Source organism: Hylaeus volcanicus, chromosome 1 (assembly GCF_026283585.1).
Source record: "Hylaeus volcanicus isolate JK05 chromosome 1, UHH_iyHylVolc1.0_haploid, whole genome shotgun sequence".
NCBI classification, from domain to species: Eukaryota; Metazoa; Arthropoda; class Insecta; order Hymenoptera; family Colletidae; genus Hylaeus; species Hylaeus volcanicus.
The window spans coordinates 22,921,868-22,934,459 of NC_071976.1; the positions used below are offsets into that span (position 1 = coordinate 22,921,868).

Genomic DNA, 12,592 nt, shown 5'->3' on the forward strand with positions numbered 1-12,592 from the left:
TCACTGCAAGGGAATCTTATTGGCCGAGAGCGGAGGCCGCCCACAACGTGCACGCTTATATAGTACTCTAGTGCTATGCGGTGTTCATTCATAGTTCCACTCCTGTCTAGTCATTCATTAATCCGATACGGCGTGAGTGTCCTTACAGAGCGTGCGCTGATCACGATTCTCAATCGTTCGAGTGACCCCTTTCGAGTTAGCGCTCGCGCTCTTTCGCGCGGTTGTGTATGTGTGTGGGTGTGCGACGTCCTACGATACTCGTGGAACCGAGGAGCACAAACTTGTCGACAAGGTGGATTAACATCGAGCAGGGAGAATGCGAATAGGTGAGAATGACTCACGATCGGACACGATCTCGTACTAACATTCTAGGAAGCAAAGCGTTTTACCGACGAGCACACAGCGCGTGGCTCCGTTTAAAATAGCCGATGTCACGGAAAAATCGATCGACTTGCGTACCCCCGCGTTCCGATACGTCGCGGAAAATATCATCTTTCTTTTCTTAGATGGCTCGTTTTGAATAAATTACGCCGCGTACGTAAACGTTCATAAAGTGCTAATTAACGATGTTCGGAGATCTTTTAAAGCCACGCAATGATCGGTTAAAGAAGATATTCTAGTTCAAGGTATGCCAGTTTCATCGATTTTAGCATAATCGCATACTCGGCTATTTTTACTTATCCCGTGGACATAAATTTTCCAGTCGAGCCGCGTCCTCGTATGTGTAATTCTGTTTCGAACGATCACGCGGACGCGTTCTACGAGACGGGATCCATAGGAACCGCGGCATTTATTTTCCATCGTTGATCGCGGTTCCTCGGGGTGAGCGAAGGATCCTGATCTTTATCGTTAACGGAACTAATGGATTTCAAGCTTCTCCTCGCCATCGAGGAGGTGCAAACTCGCCCGTAGCGAATCGCTCGTGTGCCACGGCTCCTCGCAGGAAGAACGCCATTCGCGTTGCCCGCCAGAAGTCGCTGTCTTTTTACCGCCCTTTTTGTCCCAGACTCGATTCTCGAAAGTGAATGAAAGAAGTGGCGCTTCCTCTACGCTTTTTCTAAGACGGATAGAGAATGCGGCGGTCGAGTAATCGCTCGAGCTTCAACTACTTCGATGATTTTATAAGGGAAGAATCGTAGCGGAGTTTAATTCCCTTTGCGATCCCCAGCTACTGTTTTTATCGGCCTATCGCTTCTACCGCTTTTCACATCATTACGTTGGAATTTAGGGTAATTTGCTTACAATGTGCGGACCGCGTTAGGAACATATATCTATAAGTTGTTTCCAGTTTGCGAGAAATAGATTCCTTATCGAATAATTGAACTATTGCGACAGTTATTTATCAACTATGAATCATATTTGACCCCACCTATTCAACCTCAATCGACTTTATCGCAGGTAAATGCGAACAATGACACGATACTTAAGCTATTTACAATTAAGTATAGATACACTTGCAAAGTAGATTACAAGGCACGCCATTGATTTTATTGAAGCGTTTTAGTTGAAATTAGTACACGTTTGAAAATATGTACATACGATGCCCAAATTAAAATACTTTGCTGATTATCTACATGTCGTATATCGATTTTATCTTCGAACAGGTTAATGCGGACAATGATATGATATCTAAACTATTCGCGATTAGGTAGATACATGGACAAAATAGATTATGAAATACATCAGTGATTTTATCAAAACTTTTTTTCTTGACTAAGGACGAGTAAGAATATGAAAAATATTTAGGTCAATGGCTACGTTAAATTCGCGTATTACATTAATTGCTACTTACTTTTTGCTATTTGCTATTTGCTCATATTCTCTTGACTTGTCTAGGGAGATGACAACGAAACAGAACAAAAAGTTAAAAGTGCATTCCATTTCCTAAAACAAGAATAGTGACAGTTACATTATCTACGATAGAATTTTCTTCGTGTTTCTTGTAATCCCGTTCGTATTACCAAAGCTGTTGAAAGAATAGTCAAAGAAATTTGTGCGACGTAGAATGAGAAATAAGTCGCGCAACGGTGCTACGTATTTCCGTTCTAATGACTAGCAAAAACATGACACCTGCATCAACATTAGTGGGAAACAACGACCGTGTCGGGAAATCGGCCGATTTCAAGAGTTAGCCAGGCATAACGAGAATTTTCCGTTTTTCCTGCCGAAGTACGCCAATTGTTTAAAAAGCCTGCGCCAGTGCCGCATTATATAAAACGAAGACGTAAGAACAGAAACGATTTAACTCGGGGAAACCCCTGGCTATACATTACCTGACCCATTGATTCTTATCGATAAACTAGCCTGATAATGTCAATGCATCTCCGTTGAGAAACATACGTGTATGCATATATACGCAGTTGGAATAAAATGTATGCAAGCTTTAAGTGTGTCATTAATATGCAGAATTACGTATTATGTTACGCGATGGATGTATTTAGCCGAATCCGTATTTCCAACCATGATTTAACAGAATAGTCCTTTAAAATTTAATAGAAAGAAAGTACTAGCAGATGTTAATAGAAATAAAGATGTTATATCAGAAAGTTATTTAGACAGGTAAATTACTGAAATACCAAAAAGAAGGTGACATTGAGGTTTGATAACATATCTGTCGTGGTAACAGCACCAACGGAAACTAAAGGGTTAGTTTTATCAATGCACCTAGCAGGTTCCTTCCGTAGGGGAGTTTCTATTCGGTGTAAACGCGATGATTCACGTTCCAAATGACTCGGTTTTCGGAAGGATCGTTCACGACACGCCGTTAGACTGGACTACCGGTTAATTAACGACGTGACACTATAATTGACGCTGTAATTGGATCCCCTTGTAGCTGGGTCCTCCGAGGAGCTTCACCTGTCCCGGGGCATGGTGTTAAAGCAGCGCGCGCACATCGTTAAATTAAAATCCCGGGACGAGCGGCACCATAGTCGAGAATTGCGGCGGGCCACCTCGGCGGTGCTTTCTAATTTGCAGCGCATAATATTCGAATAATTTGCACGCGCTAATGGGACCAACCATGGATCCTCCAGGATCCATGTCGATGCATACAAGAACACCTTGCGATCATTCTCGCGGTATAGCGATTACTTTGGCCAGAATTGTGACACACGATACCGTCTCGTCGGCAATCGAGTACGTGTAACGAGTGTCTCGCAACCGCTTGATCGAAGTGTGGGACGCGCGACACATCTAATCATAGACGTAATATCTTATCAGTGACGTCTACGACGGCGTGTACGGCGATGTGCATATCTGTTCCCTCGAACACAATGATAACACCAAAGGCGCTCCGTACCTCGCGTTACTCATCTGACGTATCGCAAATGTTTGCAAGCTTTTGTAACCTTTCTTTTCATTATTCAATGAAACTTTGTAGCTTATATGCAACGTTCGATTATTTTTAATCCTTTGCAGTCGAATGTCAAGAAAAAAGGCACACAAACCGCTTTTAACCGCTTATTATATACAAACCAGTTTCAAACAATTTATATTATTATTATTATTAGATAATCACCAGTTTTTAAACCCGTTTGTGTACAATTTCATTACAAGCGTTATTGATTTCTGTCCATTAAACAAAAATCATGTAACGAACGCGTATTAGACTAATGCAAATCATTTTATCTTGTCAACGAGTAAGATTCTGTATACGACGATGAGTCAATCTTAACCGAAGATTAAAATCGAGGGTTATAAATTCATTCCCCGAATTTCTGTCCACGTCAACGGATTCTCTACGCGTTATCACTCGTTTAATCTGATATTTCGACTTTAGTATTTGCGATGATAAAATCGTGCATGAACAATGCGTGAAATGGACATACATTTGTCTTTGTTTCAAATTCTTTTAACCTGCATCATTTTTCAAGTGCTTATTCGATTACGTATTGCGAGCTATACATGTATAGGAAAGAAGCCACTAGCATTTTTACAGAAATTATATCATGATTTTGAGAAGTAACGCGTCGACGTTAATAAAAACTGATTTCGGAGCAATATTAACATATATTACTACTCGAGAGTAAAGCTTCCTTCGCACAAAGACAGGTGTACTTCACAGACTAGTTTTATGTGTTGAATCGATATCTGAAATTATAATTCGTTTATAGTTTTTGAAGTTACAACGAAACGGATAGACAATTGATCGCTTCAGATCTAGATTCACCTTATCGGAATCTAAATGATAAACTAAACACACACTTGTTTCTAAAATTGTACAAGTACGATCTAAAAGTATATTCTCTGGCCTTCTAAATTATTACAATTTATGCATGTGCAAGTTACGTTACGAATTTTCACATATTAAAGGATTTTTTGGGTTTGAACTATATTCTAAACGAAATTTAAAAAAAAAAAAAAATACCAAGATAATGGAGTATCCCCTGCACTTAAAAACCGATCCGTCATTAATATACACAATTCATTGCACATTTAAGAGTTATCAACATAGACCGACAGTAGTATTTTAGTAAAGTTTGTTTTAAAAGCCCATCACTGCTACAAATCTTACTTTTAACCTCTCCCTGAAAAATGGTCAACTGCCGATACATGATTAACTAATGCAACCGTTATCTTGCTCGTGACCGGTCAGCAAAGTGTTAAGTCACACAGTCTGATCTCTACTCCGTTATTTTAAAAAAGACTACCCACGCTCAACTTCGACCAGCAAAAAGTAAGAGTACACCGTTCAAGAATCTCGAAAAGAGTAGACGTACCTTTGAAAAAAAAAGGGGGGGGTCGGTAGTCAAAGGTAGTTGTTGCACCGGTTCGTACATGAGAAACCGAGGCGGTGCACACACCATGTTGGAAACGAAGTCGGTGAAACGGTTCGCGAAGCATACGGTGCTTAAGGGGTTAACAGTACGTATAATGAAATCATCGGTGGTACGAGGGCCAAGACGCGTATCTATCTCCCACGCAGCGAGTGGCAAGGATCGGCGAGGGTGGCGTGCACGAAGGTGGGAGTGCAGGGAGGACTGAGAGGTAGCCGGAGGAGTACGGTGGAGTGGTGAAGAAGGAGGTGGGGTGTCGTAGGAGGTGGAGGCAGGAGGGAAGAAGGTGGGACCGGAGTGCCGGTGAGCGAGCGTGCAACAGCGAGAGGACGAGGTGAGTAGTGAGCTAGTGAGTCCGTGAGCCCGAGTGAGTAACTGGGAGCCGCAACCGAGGACCCACTCAGTCACCACGAGATCGGCAAGCCGAATGGTCAACCGCACCAGTTCTCCCGCTCGGAAGTCTGCGCACAGCCGAAGGAATCCTAATTCCTAACAGAGACACGTTGTTCCTTCGAATGTCAACTAACGCGCTCCTCCGCGGACGCATCGTTCGAATCGTGTTACCGACGTCGGGGCGAGCACCGCGCGATTTCTCGAGATCGCACAGGGGATTCGTAAACGCGGTTTCACGATGTGGAGATTTCTGGTGCGCTGTTATGTCACGCTGACATCGATCTGACGCGTTTACCTTATGCCGTCTCGATTGGTTTAACGAGTACGTGTCTTCCGCTGGTTACTGTTTCCGCGTTTCGCGTACGCAACGATCGCCACCGATCTAGAGGGATACTGACTTTCCGGGGAAAACCACCTCGCGTCGCGGCGGGACCGGAAGTGCGTGAGTGGATGCGAGCAGGCGGTAACGACGGGAGAAGCCGAAGACTCTCCTGCAGGACTACGAGGAAGAGATGATCTTCGAGCTGCTGGTGGCTGGAGCTTTCGCCCTCGCCACACTAAGGCGGTGTGTGTACATTGTTAAATTCTACCCACTTTCTCTCTAGTTTTTACATCGTATTTCGAACTGTACGTTTCTCTCGTCTATCTTTCGCGAAACGTGCAACGGAACTGCGCCTTGAACGAACAGCTCCCGGCCGATCGTACAATAATTATTAGCTACCATCGATTTCATAGACGGTTGTCCGATACGTTTTATTTGCTCTCCGAGTTCTCAAATACTTCATTACCCGCGTTTGTTTTTCCCCTCGTACTTGCAGGAAAATTGCGGTTTATTTATACCGCAATTGTTTCGTGGAATCACTCGCAGGAAAGAACTAACGGCAAGGTGTATCTGACAGCAAGTTTTGCTGTAAATGTACATAATGATGCAGTGACACGTGAGGATTCTCCGCGATATATAGGATGTCGTCTTTCTTTGCACGTCGTACGATTACACGATTTTTCCCCCAACGTTTTAGAAAATCTTGGAGCGCATCAAGAATATTGCAATTCCGATATTTCTTTGCGTTATTAACATATAGGAAAGCTCCGTTAGTATAAATACTTTTTCCAAACGTATATTTTTAACCTCTTGACGGATGTTGACACACACATATATATTAGTAAATTACCGTTTACAAAATTGCATTGGTTTGTACATATTCGATTACAATAAATAAAAATCCATTTATAATTCGGCCCTCATGAGGTTAATATGATAACCTAGAATGCACATCTTACAACGCAATTTACAAATAGATGATTTCATATCATTTATCGCATAAATAGTAAAAGTATCTACTACACCACATTATAAGTTGATTTTTTTTTTATGGAAAACCAATGGTCGTTCGTTTAAATTGATATGTCTGTTGGGAATATTTATGTAGTATAATCACGTTTTCCTCGTTTTCGTTACAAGAGGAGACGGCTGTATTTCTTATATCGTAATTATGCGATAATCGTCTCGACTAAACGCAGTCGTCGAATAGATTCGCAAAATTACTTTATTATCGTTATGTATTATCTTACTCGTGGAATGCGTTAGATTTTTTCATGAAAAGGGAAAGTAATCATGACTTTCCGATTTTTTGCCTCTTATTTCATCGAATATAACGTTCGATATCACGATTGCGATCATGCCATTGATTAATTACGCATTAATTACGCATAATTAATTGAAACTTGGTTTGTTTCGTAAATTCTTTTCCTGCCGCTTTTGTTTGTGCATATGGGAATAGGAACTTAATTTACGATCGATTGATCAACAGTATTTATGTCTGAGTCAATCGCTCCATCGTATGATGTATCGAGTCTTTTGCGATATCTTTCTATTCTGCAAAGAAAGAAGTATATATGGATCATAATATTGCGTTTAAGATCTACTTGTGCTAGAGTCGACCGATAATAATTAATGGTAATAGTCAATGGCAATACCTTCAACGAAAATTTAAAGAGTTTAAAATAAGAATTAACTTCATCATTATTTGTCAATGATAACGAGGCATAGACTTGCATGAAACGTTCAAGAACTGATAACGGAAAGAAATGTTGCTTTGTTATGGTCTCGTATGACATCGTCGTTCGAACGAATATAATTAATACCTCATCGATCACTAAGAGATCTTTAATGGGTAAATTAGTAGATGAGTGACTAAGCTAAGTTAAAAGGGAATCAACGCGCCTTGCATCGCTCCTCGCGTGTTTATTTGGATTTGGAAATAATGGTCGTGGAGAAAGATATGCGCTCGCTCGCTTTCCTCGATCTTTTCTGTCCTCGTAATATTAACTTTCTACAAGTATTTATGTTGTGGTCTTGAATCAAGGAAGACTATATTCAAATGTAACGAAATATTGCGTTTTAAAATTAACATCTTGCTGGGTTGTTATTTCGATACCATGCTTCAATTCAATACAAAATGAAACCATTTATATAAATTTCGAGAAACTTTATTTACATTTATACTTAATAAGTTTCTTGGGTATTTTCTTCTACTATTCAAATATGTATGCGTTGATACATAAGTTTTCCAAATATATACACTTTTTTTCTAAAATTCTGTTTCGCAAACTTTCCTGATAAATTCATAAATAAATCTTTAAGAAAAGAAGAAAAACTGGGATGATGAAAATAAAGGACAGGCGTGAAGTGCGCATGCGTATGCTTCTTGGAACTTTAGTAAAAAGATAAATAACTCTGTCTAAACTAAGATAACTAAGTTCGTCTCGGAACGCTACTATAAAGGCTTATATTGTTCATCTAACATATACAACACAATTAACCTCAATGTGAAACCACGTAAAATTTTTTAATCTTCCCGACCTCATAATTTAATACCAATTATTACCTTAACCGTTATACATTGCGCATCTCGTTACACGTGATTGGCTTATTATATGAATCCATATGATCTACTTTATAAATACGTGTATAGAGAATTGCACATCATTTACGAAATGTCTTTAAATCACATTCCAGCAAAATATTTGATCACTACCGGCCGTAATTAACAATTTCCCGTATCGTGCTGCCAATTAGTACATTTTAATAGAGGTGATAGAGATGAAATTTTGTTGAAACTTTCATTTGGTCGAGTGAATATTTGTTTTTCGATTTAAGAGCGCATGTTGCATCTCTTGATGTGCATCCCTTTCATTATAACTGTATGATTTACAAACCAACATGTATCTCAATTTTGCTACTTCATCAAACATAATTTCCATTACTAAAATTAATAGTGAATTAATTGTCAAACATAGGTTTCGCATTTCGAAGCACGCTAATTAATTTCTCCTGCACGTATCACAAAAACATTCATTCCCACACTAGAAATCTCGTCATCCAACAAATCGCAACAACACTTAGAAATGCTTCACGTTAGCACATTACGTTTACGACTAATTAGCGTTCTAATTAACTACGCGTTAAGCCCTCATCGAAGTGTCCCCAATTCGTGTTATTTGTTTACCTTCGCACTCTGTAATTATCTCTGCTGCCCCGCCCAGTCTGTCGGGACTCGAACAAATCTGTTTGGTGTTTGTTCAGAAGAGTTTTTCAGAGCGGGATGGAAATCCAAGCCTGAAAGGAGCGAGTGAAACGTAAGGTTTCCTCGATTACGAGCTAACGTATCGTGGAAAGTCAAGTCCGCCTGTGGCCGCCACGTCCTCCACATCCGCGTGTTCCTCCGCATGCGAGTAGGCTACGGTCGCCGATAGAGGCGTGCGCCGTGTTGATCCGGGACACACACGGACTGTTTGCTCGGGGTACCATCGCGGACCCTTTTTTCGTGTTAGCTCCGAGTCGAGTCACAACACTAGTAAAGTTACAAAACCCAAAGGCAAACAGATCCGGGGATGGGCCTTAACCGGTTTATCAAACACTCGTACGCCCCAGAGGTGGTCTCGTACCTTACCGAAAGTGACGAAGACGAGAGATCTCCGAGGACGAAGACGGGGTGGACGTCGACGGAGCCTCGTCATCATCCTGGACGCTCGCGTATACCAACGTTTTCACTGATTCGCGACGGGGCAAGGAGAGAAGTTCACTGCTCTTGGTGGTGTACGAGACGAAAGCGATCGTTCGCGAAGGTTGAGTGAAACAAACGAAAGAGGAGTCAAATAGTGCCGAGGCGAACCTTTTCTTTTACCAGGCATTGGTCCAGCCGCCCGTGTGAAAAGAACGGTATCGGACGACAGTAACGATCCTACAGAGTTTACGGATCGCTACTTTATCGTTTGCACAAACAATTGTATGCTTGGCTCGATGAAGTTGTCACTCTGCATCGGGAGATGGTCGTTTAACCCTTTTGCAACTCGAACATTGTTTCTCAACGTGGGCGATTATTTGATTATCTGATTTTGAGAGAGTGATGATTATTTTACGTGGCCGAATCAAAAATATATTATTTATTGACTTCATGTTTAATTAAAAGGGGTTTCGGTACTTTTTCCAAATATTGACTAATTGCAAGTGAAAGAAATGGCTTAAAAATTAAGCAATTTAAGATTATATCTATCGAAATCAGAAACAAATGATATTTAACTTAGCCAAGATCACCGTAGCCAAGTTCTTATAACCAACCAATCCGTATAAGAATTCATACAATACTACTAAATGATTACACGAAAAAAAAAAGTGAAGTATATGTATAATGCTAGCATGCTTTCCGCGCTTTCTTTCGAGTCCACGTGCGTTCCAATTTCGTTGCATGTTGTTTTTGTCCACCGCGAAAAGGTCGTTGTATTGAAAATTTAAACCTTAAGGGTGAAAGTGGTAAAGCAATTTCACCGACTTAAAGTATACGCTGCATTCCAATCATCGAAATAGGGTCGCGAGACAAAACCATTCGAAATTGCACCAATCGCAATTTGTCCTTGTATCGGCCCCTTCACTTCTACAGAAAATTACACGAATTAACAAAAAACTATTTCGTACACATTACGGTCATATCGTCGAGCGGACAATTCGGAGTTCGGGCACAATGAAGTGATAATTTCACAATAAAGTGAGAATTTCGAACGATGCGCAACATTTTCGCGTGTCCCTTTGTAAGTTACTGCGACGGTAATAAAAAGAAAGAGATTTAAGGATGACTTGGACTCGCATTTGGCTGTGGTTTCGGGTTCATCAGGGTTCACTGGACATATTATATGGGCCAGACGGGCATTCCACCGTGAAATGAAAATATTATACCAGCGCCCAGGCTGTTGATGCGACACTATACACGACGAAACATTATGGTCACCTCTAGGTAACGTCTTCGTTGCAAAACTGCCTGATACAATAAAGTGAAAAAGGATGACGTATTTGATTTGATTTGAATGATTTTATTTATTTCTTTTCTTTAGTCATGTTTCTTCATTCAAATTAGCAATTCTAAACTTGAGTGTAATTATAGTGGCAATCCACGAAAAGAATATAAGGTGCTTGTACATTAATTGTGTAATGTAATAGTAAGATACACTGGTATAGATACAATTTGAATAATATTTGAATAGAATTGTAAATTTTCAAATTACAGTTTTTTCAAAACCTATAAATACATGTACAAGATTGATTACATAATAGTTCGATTGTAATTTCTATACATTAAGATAAATATAATTTTACTTTTTATACTTCTTTAATTAACTTTGATCACGGTGTGTTGCATAGACAGCACTGTCACGTAATATAATTTAAATCTTAAACTACACGCGAAGGTGATGCTGGTACATTGTAATGGTCAGCTTTGCAGCGATTAATGGTTACGATAAATTCACGTGGAAGCCCATTATTGGTGAACCATGGCGGTAATTTATTACCATAGTACTTGTAACAATAAAACTGTCCTTCTGAAACATCCTGTTGTTTCATGATACTTTCGGTTTGAGGCAATGCTATTTGTCGAAAATCTTCAACATTTCGCTACGATTAAAATTCTCGTTTTCCGTTTTGTAAGACTAGGTGTAAGGAAAAACAGCAGTACACGTACATACGTAGTCGTCCAGTCGATTGTAAAACCAAGCAAACATCAAAGTTACACGCTCGCCTCTCACCCTCCCTTTCCACATCGACTTTTTCGGTGCCTCCAATGAAATTACTCAAGACGTGACAGGCCGAACGTGGTAGGCGGTAGCCGACGTACATGCAGTTGACAAGATACGCAGGCGTAACTTACACATGTCGCCGGTACGTCAACGTGCGTCGATTTTGTCGAGTCCGCGGGATTACTTTTTACGCCAATTTGTTAATCGTACTCGTTGGCTGCGAAACGATGCGAGCACTGCCCCGAGAGAGAAGGAATAAAACAGTCTACGGAGCAAACCAGGCTCGAGATAAATTCAGTTTCATGCATTCTCGTCTGGTTTTCTGACGGGTTTGCCTGCCCGACTACCGATTACAGGCCATCGGCCCGATCACCTTCTGTCTCCCGAGATACGCTACCGATACTGAAACAAGGGCGATCTTGAGTCATTGTTTCACGATTTACGAGTAAACACATCTAATCAATTCGACTGTCAGGTTCAACGTCGATCGTGTTACTACCCCTTTGTGTTACGCGAAGTTAATGTGACACGTTTCGATACAATTCGTGTCGAATTGATAGCAAAACTGATGGACAAAAAAAAAAAATATACATGTCGAATTGAGTAACCTCCTCCTTTTCGAAGTCGGTTAATAATCGTATAAGGCTATAAATACGAAGGAGAAAAATGCTTGCATCAGAATTTTTTGGTAACACTAACTCCAAACTTAGTAAACATTTTATTTGAGTCGTATTCGATTCCTCGGTCTTTGTGTTTGCAGCAATGAATAAAGATTCTAAATTAATGAGTACATGTGGCAAAATGTGCAACTTTTTTCATTTTTCATTGCGTTTATCTTTTTTTTTTTTGAATTTACCTTTTTAATTTGAACTCTTAGACGTTGTACAAATAAATGCTAATCTTTTTTGTGTAATAAGTATAATTTTCGATGCGAAAAGCAATCTTACTACACGCCTTGTCTCGGATCTGATAGTTGAACTCATTAATAAGGCTTATCCAGCAGATCCTGTTTTAGACGTGACGCTATTAACCGTTCTAACAGTCTCCAATTACTTGATAATTTATTAGTACATAATCAATTCGAACAGATTGTCTAAACGATCAATGTCATCACTCCAATGGTATGATCAGATAGATAAGGCTACTGATAAGTTTAACTAGCACTTTTCACGCGAAACACAATATTATTCTTGATGCCAAAAGAGTTACTTATTATTACTTGCTAAATTATGAATTGGTTATAAAATCAATTTTTTCTCCCAGGTAAAAGTGAGTACACCCTTAACTGCTTCCCTATGGAATCTACCACGATTGTAGCAAATTCCGCTATGCGGTGGTTGCTTCCAGAGAAGGAA

The 12,592-nt window shown here is 40.1% G+C and overlaps 1 protein-coding gene across 2 annotated transcripts in view; it reads left to right on the top strand.

Moving 5' to 3' along the window:
- Positions 1–220: 220 nt before the first annotated feature.
- The window catches only part of LOC128878828 (uncharacterized), a 29,618-nt gene continuing 17,246 nt past the window's right edge, over positions 221–12,592 (top strand). The window contains exon 1 of one of the 2 annotated variants that reach the window (XM_054127393.1): positions 221–326. In XM_054127393.1, the coding sequence (XP_053983368.1) occupies positions 317–326 (10 nt within the window). In that variant the 5' untranslated portion in view covers positions 221–316. Of the gene's footprint in view, positions 327–3,978; positions 5,736–12,592 lie in introns of those variants that run through there. The other variant, XM_054127387.1, reaches the window with a different exon arrangement.